Here is an 18,733-nt window from a genome sequence, read left to right on the forward strand (position 1 = left end):
AAAGAATTCCTGTTAAAAGTCTGCGTTATTCACCGAGAAGCAATGAAACCATGAACTAATACAATAAGAAAGAACGATTAACTCAAACACCCTTTGATCTTGCTTTAATCGAGAAATTGTCTCCAATGTGAAGAAACTGGGCGAAGAAAAGAGCTATTCAAATGTCACTGGGGATTATTTCCTGTTTATTAGATGTACAGACCTCTAATTACAAATTGTAATAGTTTGTACTGTCTGTGCACTATTAAAATATTTACAGATGTGTAAAGCGCCTTGACGTCGATCTCTTGCGCAAAAGACTTGGTACTCACTCTATTACCCTCCAAGTGATGAAATGCGGAGTCCTCAAATCGAGATTGTATCCTGTGAGCTTCAGCATGAGCGCAGAGGCAAGGCAGCAGGCGCATTATCCAACCAGGCTACGTTGCTGGTTTAACATGTTGATCATGAAATGCATAAAGTGGGCTGTTTTGCAATCAAACCAGTTTCCTGGCTCTGTCTTGGGAACTTTCTTGTAATTGTGTGTGTCACAACATGGGCTTGTGACCCTGCTGTCATTTGGTGTTGTGACCCAAAGGCCGGCCCACTTGGCCTGCTGACAGCCCCGGCAGTGACCCTGTGAGCAGGAGCCCGAGCCCCTCCACCCTCGTGGTGCTGAATCAGCACGGGGTGAGATCAGCCTCTCCTGCCAGGCCAGGCCCCCCTTCCCTTTCACCTCTTCACTCTCGGACTCTCCTTAGAGGTGGAGCAGAAAGGGAGGAGCGGAAAATAGCAGAAGTGACAGCGCCGTGTACAAAAGGCAAGCAGGTCTGCGCCCGGGCACCACATCCTCCTCCGCACCTCGGGAAGCATCCAGGAAGTCACTCAAGATGCAGGTCGGCCATCCCCACAACCAGTTCCACAGACCGGTGAGTGCCAGGTGACTTCCGGGTCCCCCGGGAGGTACCATCACCTGGAAATGGGGGCTGTAAGAATTGAAAAATGCTGCCCTGTTAGTTCTTTCTTAAACTTACCTGATCGCCCGTGTCTCGAGGACACGATTTCCAGTCGTCAGGCCTTAATTTACCTCATCACTGCATTCTGGGGCTTCTACAGTTATGTTGAATATTTATGCAGTGCGGTTTGTTATTATAAAGTTGACTCAAAGTGCTGAAGGGCGGTGGGGGCGAGGAAGAGGGAAGCGTTGGAAGTGAATTGAGTTTCCACACCTGGACCAATTATTTCCAAAAGGAAAGTCCCGTATTTGAAACGTCTTGTAATTGGGGGATTTATTTTTTATTTTTGGGAGTTTTATTTAGCTTGACCCGAAGGTATCAGAGCGCTTTACATAAGCACCAGTTGCGTTACACAATGACAAATTCATTTTTGTTTGGCATATGGAGAATAAGTGATTTGCCCAGAATCACAGGATGTTGAGCGTCATTGCCGAGACTAGAAGCCGGTTCCCCAGATTAGAGGTTGACCCCCTAGCCCTTAGGCCACATCCTCTCCCCATTGAGTCACAGGCAGGACTGATGGATTTATGCGATTCTGCGGCTACTGCTTTTTCCGCATATTTACGGATATGCCGCATTTGACACATAATCCATCATCTGCTGCATAATCAGACCACTTAAAAGTACAGAAAATGCGGTTATGTGTTGTTGCGCAGTGAAAGTCCCTTTGGGAAAGTCTGCTGGTTGCCTTTCAAATGCCTGTTTGAGTGATAGACTTTTTCCTAATGAGGCGGAACCTTTGCCCAGATAGTGTTAATATATGTAAAGACGTAATAATGCAATAATACTGTTAATTTGTACCGCATTACGCCGCATAATTTGCTTTTTCTGACCACATAATTTAGTCACCCCTGCTGGATAATTTAGTCTTAATATTTCTGAGTCCTGGAATATTTGGGGAAAGTGCAACTTTCCCCAAAATGACCACGGAGGCTTATTACCCTTCTTATTCCAATACTGCAATATATTAAGTAAGTGGTCTTTTTGCATTGACCAAAGTGCTGCTCTGAGGGCACCGCAGAAAAACTAAGAATATGACGGGTGGAGGGGAAATGCTAAAATCCAGCCCCCAACATTAGGGACTCAGAGAGAAACGTGGGTTAGCAAGGGAGTCATTTTCCACTTTCATTTTGACTTTGTGAATATGTACCAAACAGTGTTTTCCCCCTATTAATTCAGACTATACCACTGCCGGCTGCTGAGAGGGCTGTGCTATTTCGAAAGCCCGTTCTTTGCTGGGCACTGGCATTTCGTTTCCGATTGTTTTAACAAACGGGTTAAAAGGCAGTGAGACGTGTCTTTATTGCGACAGAAACCGGTCAGGAGGAAGTAAAACAAACTGTTCGGATTTTGAGATACTGGGTTTCTGCTGGAAGTCCATTGACGTCCCCTGGGGTGGAACAGTCCGTTACCATGGTGAAGGCTTTTGCAACCTGTATATCTTATTGCACCTCGCTGTAAAGTTCAGTTTTAGTTGAACTTAATAAGGACAGCCGAGAGGAAGGCAGTCGGTTAGATGTAAGTAAAAAAACAGGAGTACAGTCCCCCCACTAATGTAATATACTTAGGCTATAAATCCATAAATACAAATGTGTCCACGAACCGAAATAGAGGTTAATTTCATATAGAGATTATTTATCTTTCATTTTTCGACGCGCGTTTCGGAGATCTCGAAATCTGTTTTAAATATGAACTCCTTCATCAGGGCGCAATTGACATAAGCATCTTAGTCACGATATCCAGACGCGCGTTTCGGAGATCTCGAAATCTGTTTTAAATATGAACTCCTTCATCAGGGCGCAATTGACATAAGCATCTTAGTCACGATATCCAGACGCGCGTTTCGGAGATCTCGAAATCTGTTTTAAATATGAACTCCTTCATCAAGGCGCAATTGACATAAGCATCTTAGTCACGATATCCAGACGCGCGTTTCGGAGATCTCGAAATCTGTTTTAAATATGAACTCCTTCATCAAGGCGCAATTGACATAAGCATCTTAGTCACGATATCCAGACGCGCGTTTCGGAGATCTCGAAATCTGTTTTAAATATGAACTCCTTCATCAGGGCGCAATTGACATAAGCATCTTAGTCACGATATCCAGACGCGCGTTTCGGAGATCTCGAAATCTGTTTTAAATATGAACTCCTTCATCAAGGCGCAATTGACATAAGCATCTTAGTCACGATATCCAGACGCGCGTTTCGGAGATCTCGAAATCTGTTTTAAATATGAACTCCTTCATCAAGGCGCAATTGACATAAGCATCTTAGTCACGATATCCAAGAGATTAATTTAATAATCCAATTTGTCGGGCTTCAAGCATGTACGCTCATAATCGGTCTGTGGAACACAACAGGACATATCTTAATAGAAAATAATTTCATAAACACAACAACATTAATTATGAGTTGTGACTACAGAAACAATCCCCAATGGAGCAAGAAAAGGGAAAAGAAGAACAGCCGTCACCAGAAATTGCCTGTGATGAAAAAACAAGAACATTCTGTGTGAGAAAGATGAAAACTGTGTGTCGTAGGGAGAAAGAACCTACTTAAAGGCGTAAATAAGAGAAATTATTAAGTAGTAAATGTCTAAAAGAGTCAAACTCAGAGGGAGACATATGAAGCAGCAAGTATTTTAAGCCAACACAAAAGTATAATTAGGAAACATACTTCACAGGAGAGGAATATCTCCACAGCACTAATATTTCCTAGATGTAGGCAAGGTAGAATCGAAGTACTTCCAGTAGTGGCTGAGGGTTCAAAATCACGGCCCCTAATGAACTGGAATTACACGATGCATAACAGCATTAAGTGTACATGTCAAATGCTGGCTGAATACAATAATTTATCAAGACTCTAATGAATACTGATAATCTAATGAGTGCAAACGAAACTTCATAGTCTCCACATAAAGTTTTACTATGGAAAGTAAACTGAAGTAAATAATACACTGATGATACAGTCCCATGGGAGAGGAAATGAGGGTACTACCCTCAGTGAGCAAGCAGCCTTACGTAAAGCGTGTCTTACTAGAAGTGCTAAGAGACCAAAGTAAAAACTCATCACTCGTTCTGGTCTTTAAAGTGTGAAGAGTTAATCCATATTAAGATGAGAAATGACAATAAGGGTAGTAAACGATATGGGGTCCATCGGACATCGCAAATGGGTACTAACTACAGATCTGTTAAATGAAACAGAGGTCAGCATTGTCTTTAAAGAAACAATGAAAATATAGCCAGAATAGATGACGGCAGCATCCAAATAAAGTAAAGGTTCTTACCCAATGTATCGCCATATCGGTATCAGGCGGCGGACGTAATTGAAAACGCTAGCAGTGGATTCCTACTGCCCCAGGAAAGCAAGTGCTAAGCCAGTCAAAAAGGGGGTGCGAGTTAATAGCACAAGCGCCGAGTCGCCAAGATAACGTTAACTGTTTCTAAAATAGAGACCACAATAAAGGGCCCGTTAGTTAAAGAGCCTATTGGGAAAACGGCACCAGCATAGGTCACCAAAGTAAAAACTTTTACCGATATTATCCTCGTGTGACAAGTCCGTCTGCGTCCATCAGAGAAGTCTTCTGAAGAAAATACGAAGTACTGCGTAGCCTCGCCGTAGATTTCAAAATGCAATGTTGAAGGTGTCGGATTCAAATACCCGGCAACGGGAAGTCATGTGCTTCGCTCCAGAAATAGAAAACGGGTCAGAAGAATATAGAGCCACGATGAGTTACTATGAAGAGAAAATCGGCCATATTGGAATGGCTAAACTATATTAAGGGAAAATCACAAAAAATTCACAAAAAATTCTCAAATGGAGATAAAAAGTATAATAATCCGGCAAGATAAGCCTAATGGGGAACAAACAATATAAAGGGAAGATAAACGGTAAGCAATGTGAAATGTACCAAAAATTATAATTAAAGTGATAACATGTGCGTGCAGAGAACTGCAGCGAGGTAAACTAATAGACGGTGACAAAAGAAAATACTACAAGGCAACTACAGGTATGGACTAGTGAGAATGATAGTCCAATATATAAAACTTACATAGGGGGAGTAAAATCAAAAGTAAAAATACAAACAATTAATCCTGAAAGGGGGTACATGGACTGACAGAAATTAGGGATCAGATGATAGCATTCTCCCAAGGTAACGACTCATTAAGTCCATCTGCAAATGTATCTAAGGTGTAAACCCAGAATACCTCTCTTTTGCGCCTCAAGCAATCAATATTCCCATCTTTTGGAGGGAGGATGCGTTCCAAAATTGTCCACCGCAAATCACTTACTGTGTGTCCACATTCCAGCCAGTGGGTTACCATTGGGGCTCCAGGTCGGTGATTGGATATAGCCGACTTGTGTTCGCTAAACCTCACCCTGAACTCCCTGCCTGTTTCACCTACATATCCTTTATGGCAGGGGCACAGGATAAGGTAAATAACATTGCTGGTACGGCAATTACTCATCGACTTCATAGTGAAGGTACGTTTGCCCCAGGTAAGGACATGTCCTATGATGGCAAAATCACACGCATGGCAATTGCCACATTTGTGTGTTCCCATCACAGGAGTACTTCCAACGATGGATCTCTGAACAAATCTGTCTTTTAAGGGCTCTCTAGTTTTGACCAAAACGTTTCGTAGATTTTTATTTCGGCGAAACGCGAAGATGGGTTTAGGGAGTACCTGTTTTTGTGAGTCGGAATTGAGAATATGCCACTGAGTGTTTATGATCTGGCGTACTTTATGGTCAATATTGGAGTGGGTAGTAACACAAACGATGTTATTTTCAGTCTTAGTCCGTTTACTCTGGAATAGGGCCACTCTATCATAATATTTGGCTCTTTTGTATGAGTCCCTAACCAATCTGTTGGGATAACCTCTTTCCAGCAACTTGATTTTAAGTTGTTCTGAATGATAGTCAAAATCTTTCAAGGAGGTACAATTCCTACGATATCTCAAAAATTGACTGAACGGGATACTATCTTTTTGGCTGCGCGGCTGGTAACTGGTGTACAGCAAAAGGGTGTTGCGGGCAGTAGGCTTAGTATAAAGGGAAACCTCTATTCTTTGATCTTTAACTAGTATCCAGATGTCTAGGAACTCAATTCTGTCTTTACTGATATTAGGGGTAAATCTGAGGTGAGAATTACATAGATTAACCCAAAGTAAGAATTCTTCAAGTAGATGTAAGCCGTACACAGACAACGGATGTTACTGTCAACCGACTGGATGTGCACTCGTCATACCGACATCAGAAGGATGATGGGCACTCCGCCTCCATTCTATATACTGTTAACTGATAGTTGTGTCGTTGTTGAACAAAAGATTGACGGTATTAAATGTTTACCAGGCCCAGCTAGTATAGCCCCCCTTGCCCTGCATATTTGCGAAACCATATGCTGTAAAAAGCACCCGGTTATATTGTCTTTACTATTGTCGAGAGGATGGGGCCTAACGGCTAGAGCTGCCGACTTTAGAGCTGGGGATTCGGGTTTCGGCGTGGGCTCAACATCCTGTGATTTTGGGCAAATCACGTACATTCCCCGTGCCTACCAAAAACGAATGTGTCCTTGTGTAACGTTACTGTTGCTCACGTAAAGCGCGCCAGTACCTTCGGGTCGAGTTCGCGCTATACAAATCCAGAAGGAAAAAATACGTTGCTGTGTAATTCCCACTGCAGAAAAAGAGTATTTACAATTTCCCGGGGTTCCCGTCTCTGTCAACCCCGAGGGATACTGATGGGAACACGCAGCCGTTGGAAGGCGCCTGAAACGTCAGCCTTTGACTCTTGTGAACACTGACGGGCAAATTTACAAGCCCCTTGCGCCACTTGTGCGTCACTTTTCCCATGTTAAAAGAGACGCGCAAGGGGCTTGAAAATCTGCCCCTGAGTACTCACTGGGAACGCACGAGACGCGCGTCCAGCTGACCCGGAAGGATTCCCACAATGCATATTCATTATCGGATGTTTGTACATTAACCAGATGGCCACAATTCAACAGAATAGTCATTTGTTTTAATTAAACATTAAGACGCCTTAAGTTTCCATCCCCTTTCATAGGTTTAAGACCCCTAAATCAAAAGGTGACGCAGAGCGGGTTCCGGAGGGAGCATCCGAAGGCACCATGAATATTAGTGGGGGAACTAGACAGGGGAGCCCCTTTTCCCGTCGATGTTTGTTTTATTTATTAAACCGTTGTCTCGTTTTATTAGCACTGCGGAGATTATGATAGACCGCACAAAGATAATGTCAGCGATTAAAATGTGATTATATGTTGCCTCATATTTGGATTATGAATCTGAAAGCATAGCTAAAACATTTGAAGTTACAGATGAATTTTCAAAACATTCGAGCGACAAAATTAATAAAACTATTATAGAGTAAGACAAGTAGAGCAATGTCAGTCAGTGGTGATGTCTAATTCCATGTGATACTTAAGAATAGATGTAAAACGATACGTTACTCCGATCTATACGTTAAACTATGCAACACTATTACTTATATTATATTAGATCCAACTTCGATGCTCGTTAACTAAAAAGAAAGAAAAAGCAGATGCGGAAGTTTGTAGGTGTGCGCATGCGTGGATTACACATCTTGACTATGATGCAGCTTAACCCACATGGATGCTGTGAGGTTTGGCTAAAGTCAGTGGTTTTGCCACGCTTATTTAGTTCAATGTCTTTCTTTGTAACCAGAAAAGTGTATTTTTCGGAATTAAATAAAACGACAACTTAATTCATGTGGGTAAAGAAATTCCCCAGAGTGGTTAGAAGAGAGCTTTATGCCGCCCTAAGCATTTGAGGGAGGGCTTTACCCCACGTTCAGTTATCTTTTTTTTAGCCTGCATTTATTTTACAAAACATACAAAAATGTGTATTCTTAAACGTGCAAAAGAAATATTTTATGAGTATTCTCAATCGAATGTTTAAGGAGCGTGTCGCTTGGGGTTATGCACCTTAATGCAACAGTCCAAAGCATTGTAAAAAGATCAGTTTCAAGCGATGCGAGCTGAGTGTCAGCAGAGAGATCCCCAGTGAGGGCAGACGTCTGAGTTCCCGCTAGGGGCTGCATTCCGCCCTGGGCTAACGCTAACCCCTTCCTCCCAACAGAGTTAACTAGATCATACAACCCTTCAGATGAGAAGGGAATTCTGGGAGCAGATCAGATTATTAAAAATGATTAATGCATTCCTTACATTTCAAGAAATGCAGGGAAGATTTGGATTCGAGAGGAGGGAGGGTTTTTTAAATATCTGCAGATTGAGTTATTTTAATAGTCAACAGTAGGCTAACACCAGCTTGCTTGATGCTGTATTTCTCCAGTCACCCAGCAGATGGGTGTATCAATATCTAAGATGGATGGTAGTCAAGATCCTAGATTATGCCAAGCTTTGTGGACAGTGGTTGCAGGATGTAGGAACATCAGTGACCCCATACATTTGGGAAGAGATAAATAAAGTTGTGCATTGCCTTCCATTTCGCTCAAATCTTAGATTCAGTGATTAATTTGAGCCGGTGGTTGCCGGTGGAGACCACCAGCATCATTTGTGGGGACAGGCACTTATTTCTCCTCTTCAGACATTTACCAAGAGCAAAAGAGGGAAAAATACACAGAGGGGAAAGAAGGAGGAAGAGAAAGATGGAAAAGGAAGAGAAAGACGGTGAAACTGTTATAAAGGAAGAAAGTAGAAACCTGCCAGAGTGGTATAAAGGGGCAGGGAGGCCCTAGTGCGTGGATTACAGAGGCATGAGGGGGATTCCAGGCTACGTAGCATTACTATTCATCGTGCGGAGATGTATTAGAACATTGGAATGTTGAGCGCACCATTGACGACAGTGGAGTGCTCTGGGCTTCTAATGGCTGGGAGAAGCCCGGAGCATCAACATTCAAGTGTTTGTTCACAGCTGTTTCTGTGAACAAAGGCCTCACAGAGCCCAAGGGGATCTCAATCTCCTCCGGCTCTGTGAGGCCTTTGTTCACAGAATAGAGGAGCAGAATGTTCTAATAGCCTTAGAGCCCTCCGTAGTGGCTCTACCGGCCATTAAAGGTCCGCTCCCTTCTTAAAGGTCTCACCTTCGGCTTGGGCCTTTAGCACTGAGCAGGCCTTTAATGGCCGGTAGAGCCCGCTACATCTCTAAGGGTATAATAGTGCCAGCCGTGAGCTTCTGAGAAGAGAATACGATACCTTTATATGTATGGTGTATATTACACACCATCTAGGCTCAATAAAATTATACCTAAGGTTAGCAATTTTTTTTCACTCCTTGGAAGCGAGATCTATTATTGTGTAAAAATGGAGAACGAACACTAACAGAGATGCAGAATAGGTATGAAATAGACATTGAAAACTGGATATTTCCAGGAGTAACCCACATTAAGGGATGAACATTCCTTTCTGATAATAGGAATTATGGAACAAAAGGGTGGTTCAAGGGAGTCAGGAAGGACTTAGTACGTCATTTAATTTGCTGTAGCAGCCACAGTCTTTCTTCTCTTTCCTTTCTCACAGTAAAGAGCAAAAAAAGACACCAAGACACTGAATAGACAAATCAGGGGACCACAATCACCTAGATCTGGGCTGTTGGTCAACGCTGAATCCTTATTGACTACAGACAACCCAGGGCCTGAGCAGTTTGTTACAGCATTACTGAGCCCCCAGCATGGGAAACAGTCACTGCTCGATGGTAAGTTATGAGTAACTATGCACTAACTTGTAGTGGTAGCGCTGCAACAATTGTACTTACAGTGACATACTCCTGCGATCTCAGGCTGTCCCATTTCAGGAGTAAGTAACTCCCTAGTGGTCACATTTGTTGCACTTGGGGCACTAGGGGGCATATTATCAAGAATGGCGTTAAAATTATCGCCGCTTTATCGGCAGGAAATTGCCGCTAAATCAGTGATAATGGGCTTGATAATATGCCGCAGAGAATTCCAATAGAAGCCCAGGTTCACACCAGAACATGGGTTTCTATTGGAATTCTCAAGGACATATTATCAAGCCCATTATCGCCGCTTTTAGCGGCACTTTCCTGCCGATAAAGCGGCGATAATTTTAACGCCATTTTTGATACTATGCCCCTAGGTCATTTAGGCATACAGTGAAAAACAACATTGAGAACTCACACCTGACGCGGGACAGCATTATGTTTTTGTTTGGAAGTGTGGAAGGACACACCATATTATTTGAGTACAGTAGCGTATCATGGTACAAAATGAACAAAATACAACAGACCAGCCTGATTTTTTTTTTTGCTGAAGCATTAAGACTCTCCTTTGGTTTGCAGTCGGTGCCCTTCACCCAAGGTATCTCCGGCAGCCTCAGCGATGGGACCGTGTTGGTGATCAGTGGCACAGTCAGTCATCATGGTGACACGTGAGTATTCTACATGGTGATAGAGTGCAATTGAGGGCCAGAGCGGTTGTCAGTGGCAAAAATGGCATGAGAGTATATACTCATTGTGTGCAACCAGGCATACATTGTGGCCTGAGGTGTGTGTCATTCACATACTGTGAAACCAGAAGCCGACGGGTGCAAGGAAATAGGAGAGACCCCACAGCAGAGCAGTGCCTCTCACATATCAACAAGGCTGAGGCCTCACCAGTGACTTGACACTTGGCTGGCTCTGTCAAAGGCCTTTTTGATCCGCTAGCTTGGCATTAAGGTCTCGACCACCTCCCACGTGCCCTTCTTCCTATCATATTGCCCATCACTGTTGGTGAGAACATAATATCACATAGTTCACCCAGTGCCCTCAGCTGAGTCTGGTCCACCACTTTCCTTCTGCACAGCAGTAAAAGCAAGGGACACGTCTTATGGGCAATACGGTGGCCAGGAACTTGGCGTGGGGTGAAGGGAAGGGAGCAGGGATTTCCTTTAGATGTGATACTATACAAGAGAGCACATACTGCTTTCTGAAATGAATAGCACTTTGCAATGTTGCACTCCAAGAGAACTTAGCACTTTGTCATGAAGATGCTGATAGTTTGTAACTCCGTCTGATATCACTTAGAAACTTTAGCTAGCCATTGAACTAGCTGATGGCGTGATGAACTTGGGAAACGCCACACAGACTGTGTGAGAAACATGGGGCAAAATGACAGAATGAGTGAGGAGCTTGAGATACGCAACCCGTGTCATAAGCTTAGGGTGAGCCTGAGTAACACCTTTGACTCTATGAGTTTGGGGCACTCCACTGACTTTAAAGAGTTTGAGGCGCAGACACAGACTGTGCGAAGAGCTTGGTAAACACCACCGACTGCGTGAGGATCTTGGAACACATAAACCGTGTGAGAAACTTGGGGTACATGGACATAGTGCGTGAGGAGATTGTGGCACGCGGACAGACAGGCTGGGGAAGATGGAGGGGCAGAGTGTAACATCAGCTTGGAATCACTGGCAGCGGCTTTAATACCTTGACGCAAGCTCGCAAAAGGGCAAATTCCTCTCTCCAAGACTCTGCAGTGTTCTATTGACTGCACCTGGTCAAACTGTAACTTTTACAGGGCACCTTAGTGCCTTAAGCAATCCATCAGCCATTGCAACCCAAGGTTGCATCCCTTTACTGCCTGTTAGTGATAGTGATCTCCGAGTGATTGACAGACAGAAGGGCTACAGGTACACTTTGGGAACCGAAAGGCTCTGGAGTCCCTAAAATACACAAATGTATACAAGAGGGATCCCTATGTGATTACGTAACCCCTGGGATTGGACACTAGACTGGCACAAACAGCTACATAATATAAACTGAGCGGTCCCTAGGATTGCACTTTGGTTGGCCGCATCACAGATATTAACCTGTGCAGTAGTGTCTCTTTGACCTATGTTACGCCTCTGGACACAGATAACACAGTATGGAGGTCACTCATTCAGAGAGGCCCAATAGGACATGACGTACCAGACTTGTCCTGAAAGTGGATGTGTTGTGTCTGTATAGTGTATTCTAGATACATATTACTGCAAAATAATGGGCCCAGGGGGTATTTTACAATGTTAAACGATACATATCTTCAACCTAGATTTCCATTCCAGTCATTTACACCCAGTACAGGTCACAGCTAACTCTCTGGAATCCATATTGCAGACTCTCTTAACTTGCTGACTATGGGCCTGTACTAACGTCAGTCCCTCAGATGACTTTCTCAGTCCCTTCTTAGATTCCGGTCCAATGTCCATTAAAAATGCATTTGTCCTCCTAAAAAGCCAGACCTTGACTTAACCTTCCTTGAAGCGCACTATCTTACATAGCAAATATTTCACGTATTTCCAATATATTAGAAGAAATCGTGGTCTTCTAACTTCAGGAACATGTCGAAAAATGAAAATTGTCCAGCCCCCTACAATCAAACACCCCCCGCCCCAAAAAACACAACACAATATTTAAATGACTCTCGTTCACAGAGAAATAATGTCCTAGAAAACGCAGATTGAGACCTCTTGTGATGTTCCTGTCCATTGTCCCACTGGAAACGTTCAGTACTAGGCCAATTTGATTCAAGATGAATGTTCGGCTCATTGTCCTACAGCATGCGTAGCAGCAGCGTCCGTGGAGGGAGTTCCGTGGGGCGGAAAGGCGGGGCGGGGGAGGGGCAAGGTGGGGGGTACTAAACACCGGAACATGGATAATTGGAGGTAAGTAAACAATTACATTAATAAAACGAATTTCGTAGCGCGCGCTGCACCGCATTTTGTGATGCAGGGCGCGCTACGAAATTTGTTTTATTTATTTAATTGTTTACTTACCTCCAATTATCCATGTTTCGGTGTTTAGTATCCCCACCCTGCCCCTCCCCCGCCCCGCCTTTCCGCCCCACGGAACTCCCTCCACGGACCGCTGCTGATGCGTAGTCTTCCAGAGATAGCCAGAGACAATGAATACATCCCAGTCCATATGGCTAAGGATCAGTCTCATGCCCCGCCCCTTTGGTGTGACCACAGCTTCTTCTTTCTTCCATTTTTAATATTCACATTAGACCCCCTTCCATGGTTCTATAGAATCCTTAAGGCTGTCATAAGAGTGACTCGGCAGGAGTTAAGAACAGTCAATATTTGTCGTAAGGGGCTCGCAGATATATCTCAATGTTGGAACAATATCAGACAAGCTGAGCTCAGGCTCTGCTGTAGGCCATGTTTGAACTCAAATCCAGGAGTACTGAACATAATTGTACTTCTTGGGTATTCAGGAGTCCGACTTGTGTGCCCTACATGCCAAACTCCGCTTTAAAAGTTGGCTACGACTGACTATAGCAAAGTGTTTTTAGTCAGACTGTTCACACTGTTTACACACAAAACATCTGCTTCCTGTTTGTCAGATAGTCACTAGGACATACATGCATTTCTATATGCGTGCCAATGCAGAACCTAATGTAAGACATTTTAAAAACTTTGTCACGCGGCCTTCAAGTTGCGAATTATGTAAGGCCTTCTGATGATGCCATAATATCTAAATGCTTTACCTTAAATTCTTACAAAGTACAAGATCAAGTTAATGCCATTTGCTTTGGTCCAGAACTGTTTTGATCGGCCAATACGTATCTGCGCCCGATCTTCCCGAGGATAACATTGGTCTGTCATTGCTGCCGTGGATATTTTAATTCCAATTTGACACAGTTAATCAACCTTTAAAAAATGCAAGTGCCCTTTTATATGTATAAATGTAATGTATGATTTGGAGTATACTACTAGAATTGAATTCAGCAGGCTGTCATCCTCCACTTCTACGTGGATGATCTCGAAATATTTCTGAATCAGCACATGCGTTGAACATATCGAAACCTGGATGGCACAGATTGACTTAAGACAGGATGGACACCAAACTTGAGTAATTCTACCTAGTTACTTACGTTTCAGGTACCTGCAGAAGGTGTTTGGTGACTCAGGACCTCAGCTATTTTTCTAAACTCTGAAAGACTTCAAAGTAATCTTTTACTATCATCATCACTAGGTTATTGTGTTTAATTAGCGAAATTCTTCCATTGCCACTATACTTATATATTGTGTCGCATCTCTCACTACCTTTGCATAACTTTATTTTATGTAGCTCCTAGCATAAGTTTTAGGTGTGTTTCGAAGCACATCCACTTGTGGAGGAGAAGGAACTTCAGGAGGAGCTACGTGTACAACTCGCGTCTTCTGTTGTTCAGAATGTAGAGTAGACTCTCTGGAAAGAGAAACATGAGCAACACCTTGTGAATTTTAGGTTTTGAGAGCAGGATTTAATATAGTTCATCAGTAAATTAAAACCATAAACATGATCAAACATACAATTCAACAGGGTTAAAAAGATGCATACAAGAAAAACGAAAAAAATGGTCATAACTCTACTCCAGCCATTGGGCATCATATCGCCTGTCCTTCATTTCTTGTTTTTTCTTTCCTTCCTAAATATATAAAAAAGGATGCCAAATACAGATGTAAAGTGGATCAAAATGGCTGATAAGGGGTTGGTCTTTTCCCTAATGTAGAAAGTGCAAAATGGCCATGCGGGCCGCTGGATTACATAAATAGATGCTATAGATAATGAAAGTGCTTATATGCTGAACTGAGGCGGGTATATGCACGGTGCGAGATGGACCATGGTTTCCCCCTGTTAAAGTGCAAGGGTGCAAAACTACGCGTCATCATTAAAACGCCAAGTTAAACTGATCGTTACCTCAGCACACGTGTCTTCTGTCGTACAGAATGTAGATTAGACTCTCTGGAAAGAGAAACATGAGCAACACCTTGTGAATTTTAGGTTTTGAGAGCAAGCAATGGATTTCACATGTCTCTGAAGTACAAACAAGTCTGCATTCCCCTGTAGCGCCTCGACAGCAGCCCCGCTGATCTCTGAGACCGCGCACTGCAGTTAATTGCGGGGGTTTTATATGAAACTGATACAATCTTTCCCCTACAAAGTTGCATTGGAACAGTCCGCCCTGTAGGAAAGTCATGCACAGAAAAGGCCCTCCTGCACAATAAGGAAGTGCTTGAAATAGACGATGCCAGCAAGTTCATTTTGAGGTCATTCTTCGGGTTCATGGGAAGGACATCATTTAGTTCTGTGAATTATACGTACATTATACGTGCCTGATATGAAACCAGAAAACTCAATTAAACTAGGAACTGGATCGTACTAGTTGAAACTACCCGCCTGCTGTAAAACGCACAACAGAAGGTGGTAAACCCCTTGAGAACGAAGCCAACACTTTTTACTGCTTCCTGGCACTCCCCTCCTGGTTTTGATCAGGTTTTTGCAGGTATTTTATCTGTCCATTGTGCACTCCCTGCTAAATTATCCCTTTTATATGAAAAGAACACACTGTGGAAAAGACTCGCCATAAAACTCACACACAAACATCTGCTGACTGCCCACCCTAAAACCCATCACTGCTCCACTATAGAGGAAAGTGCAAGTCGGTGCCCAAAGTAGCACACACATGTATTCGGCGGAGAGGGGATTCGACACTCAGAGGCCTGACCACTGCCAGCACCCACCAGGAATGGTTGCATATCACTACCAAACTGTCCAGCTGCACAACGCAATACATACACATACAACGCATCCGCTACAACGAATACACTTACCCTGTGTTCACACCCACTTCCCTTGTGGTGAAACGCATCGGTGGTAGTTGTGGTGGTGAATAAAAAAAACCCTTAAACAGTATCTCTGGACTGCGACATCCCTTTGTTCCAATAATTGAAGTTTGGGCTGGATTCTGCCCGTCTGATGCCTGCAACGGGAGAGAGAGAGAGAGAGAGAGAGAGAGAGAGGGAGGGCGGGAGGGGGAGAGAGAAAGAGAGAGAGAGAGAGAGAGAGAGAGAGAGAGAGAGAGAGAATGCGTACCTATATTGAAACCCATGGGTTCTGGAAACATTTGCAAACCACGAGGCCGAAGGTCGAATGGTTTATAAATGTCACCTGAGCTCCTCGATTTCAGTATAGAGCCATACTACAGTTGTCACTTGTTATGCATTTTTAATATTACATGATTTAATAATTCACTTTAATACTCTTAAGAATGATTTAGAACATTTGTGCTTCGTACGTTTACTGTTCCTTGTTTATCTGAGACTGCTGATATGTTTGGCAATTTTTGGAGAACTGTGTGTTTTTGTTAGAGGATTGTGCTATTATTTAAAGTGTGTTTTACGCAACAATGTGTATTATTTTAAATCTAATTTTAAATGCGAAGTGCACTGTAAGGAAATTAAAATTATTCCAGGATGTCCTTTCCTTTTGTAGTACTTTGAAACCATAGAGCAGTTTAAAAAGACACACATAAAGGAAAAAATACAGTGCAATGCATTCTCGTTTGCAGTCTTTTTCCCCACATTGAGATGGGTTCAATGGTGGATGTCTGTATTAATGCCAGACCTGCAAGCAGTTACAGCACCATCACTGGGAAAGCATTTTTCTACCAGCACTGAAAGAAAGATAAAATGCAGTGTGTAACTTTTGTATTTGTCTAGGTAAGCTACATATTCTGCAAATGAATTCAGCACTGCGAATTAATGAAGTAATAGTTTTTATATTGTATTTTAACCCCTCCCCCAGAGCCACCACTAAACCCCAAATGCCCCTGGACCCATTACTACTACCCTTCCTTAAACCCTATACACCCCTTACTATCCCTTACCACTACCCATCCCTAATGACTAAAACCTTTTACTACTCTTACCACTACCCATCCATGATTCCTATAAATCCCTAACTACCCATTACCACCCCTCAACCCTGAATCCTAAAAATCCCCTCTAAACACCACCATCCACCCACCATTAAATCCTTAATTGCTGCATAAATGTAATACATTGCAACTTACGTTATTGGAACTTACTGTGTTGTAGAGGTAAATGTGTTGTAGTGTTCGTAATGTAGTGGTCTCTTGTTGTACTAGATGCGTTGTAAAGATGGGCTGACCCAGAACATATTAGGGCAGACATATGCAACCTGCTCATTAAAACGCAAACTGAGTAGGCTTCCAGTAAAGGGGCCACAACTCATCAGCAGCTAAGAGCACACCTGTTCCTAAAACAACTAAAACACACTTTTCCAAACAAGCGTAAAACCCATAAACCAGCACCATCAGCCAGGTTACTACAATCTAACCACACATATTTTTTCCTGTTGGAAGTGTCGTAAATGGCTTAATTCATGATGTTTTTGTTCTTCCTGAGGCTCCCGTATATGGCCTACAGGTTGCAAATCGACTCCGCGTGAAGGAAGTCTGCTCTCGACTAGGGCGTCATGCAGGGCAGTGATGGCTGTTTCTAGCTGGGTGTAATCTTGGGATTTGTCCTCTTTGTTGTCCTCAATAGGTTTGCTGTGAACTTGCAGTGTGATCATTGCGCGACGTCTGAGAACATCGCCTTCCATTTCAACCCGCGCTTTTCGGAGGGTGGTGTCGTTGTTTGCAACACCAAGGAGAGGAACCAATGGGGAAAAGAGGAGAGAAAGCACGAGATGCCGTTTCACAAGGGCCACCGGTTTGAAATCCGGGTCCTTGTGAACCATCACTGTTATATGGTAAGTCTTGTCGCGTTTCACAGTTCAAGGTCTGGCCTGGAGCAAAGTCCTCTGTGTTTTTATGGTACACATTGATTCAACTGTTTTGTTCATCCTACGAACAAGCTCCTTTTAAAAAGGCCTCACTTTTGAGAATAAAAATGAAGCATTGAGAGTGAATATTGGGGCTCTTCCACTTCCGCCATGTTTTTTCCTTCTGTTCTCATCCCTCCATATGTCTTTCTCCTCATCTCCACGTCCACTTTTTCTGCCCTCCTCTCTGATTCCTCTCTTCAAGCCCTGATTTTTGATTTGCAAAGGGCGCCTCAGCTGTGCAGGTTTATATCTAATGTCACTTTAAGATAAATGTTAATTAGGAAAGAGAAGAATAAACAGAATAGGATTGTGCATACCTCCCTTTCCTGGTGTATGAAATACACCAGGTGTGTTTTCCCTTATACGTTTAGAATTAGGCAACACGCGCAATCAGAGTCATTGTGATATTTTGGATCATGCGCTGAAAACATCTGCTTTTTCAGTGAATGTTCTATATTTCTGTCACTAAAGAGAAAAGCTGATTTTTTTCGATAACATTAAGTCGCTGTTGACAAAGGCTCCAGTTATCCAGCATGATTCTGGGAGCAACCGCCCCATGTCCAACCTCCCCTGTACGTCTAAGTTGTTAGACAAGGCTGTCGGAGATCATGTACTTATTTAGCTAGAAAGTCTGCAACCTATAGTAGACCCCTGTAAGGAGTATTTCAGTCTGGTAGAAGCACCAAGCAAGTCCTGCCAATGATCCCTGTTTTAGATGAGCATCTCAGACCTTTGGATAGAGCTGTTGCCGCTTTACAGGCCTGTTTTTCAACTGGATCGGATAAAACCCAATGCGTGCCCATTTCACTATTTACAATCGCACCAAAGGCGATCATGTGCAATCATTTCTCATTCATGCAAAAGACAATGAAATCTCAATCCAGCCAAAATCTCAATTCCTCAGCTAACTGTCTGCATTCTGTGGGGAGATGGGTGGTTGAGTACCTCCTAATGTGAACCATCCAACACAGATCTTTCCGTCCTTGTCGCACCAGCAAAGAACTTGCAGGATCATCTGGTATTGGACTTTTTCCAATCCGGGTCACTGTTGTTAAAAAGAATGGAACTTGATTACCACTTTAAATCTTTTTAAAGATTATTTCCTTCCTTAGACCAGCACTTGTGGTTACAATCCATTAAT

General features: G+C 43.1%; 1 protein-coding gene across 2 annotated transcripts in view; it reads left to right on the forward strand.

Moving 5' to 3' along the window:
* Positions 1 to 574: 574 nt before the first annotated feature.
* Positions 575 to 18,733, forward strand: part of LOC146858915 (galectin-9-like) — a 50,403-nt gene continuing 32,244 nt past the window's right edge. The window contains exons 1-4 of one of the 2 annotated variants that reach the window (XM_085649556.1): positions 610 to 908; positions 9,516 to 9,690; positions 10,294 to 10,382; positions 17,310 to 17,517. In XM_085649556.1, coding sequence (XP_085505682.1) covers positions 9,667 to 9,690; positions 10,294 to 10,382; positions 17,310 to 17,517 — 321 coding nt within the window. In that variant the 5' untranslated portion in view covers positions 610 to 908; positions 9,516 to 9,666. Of the gene's footprint in view, positions 909 to 9,515; positions 9,691 to 10,293; positions 10,383 to 17,309; positions 17,518 to 18,733 lie in introns of both variants that reach the window. The other variant, XM_085649555.1, reaches the window with a different exon arrangement.

The sequence above is a fragment of the Triturus cristatus genome, chromosome 3_2 (assembly GCF_964204655.1).
Source record: "Triturus cristatus chromosome 3_2, aTriCri1.1, whole genome shotgun sequence".
Lineage (NCBI taxonomy): Eukaryota > Metazoa > Chordata > Amphibia > Caudata > Salamandridae > Triturus > Triturus cristatus.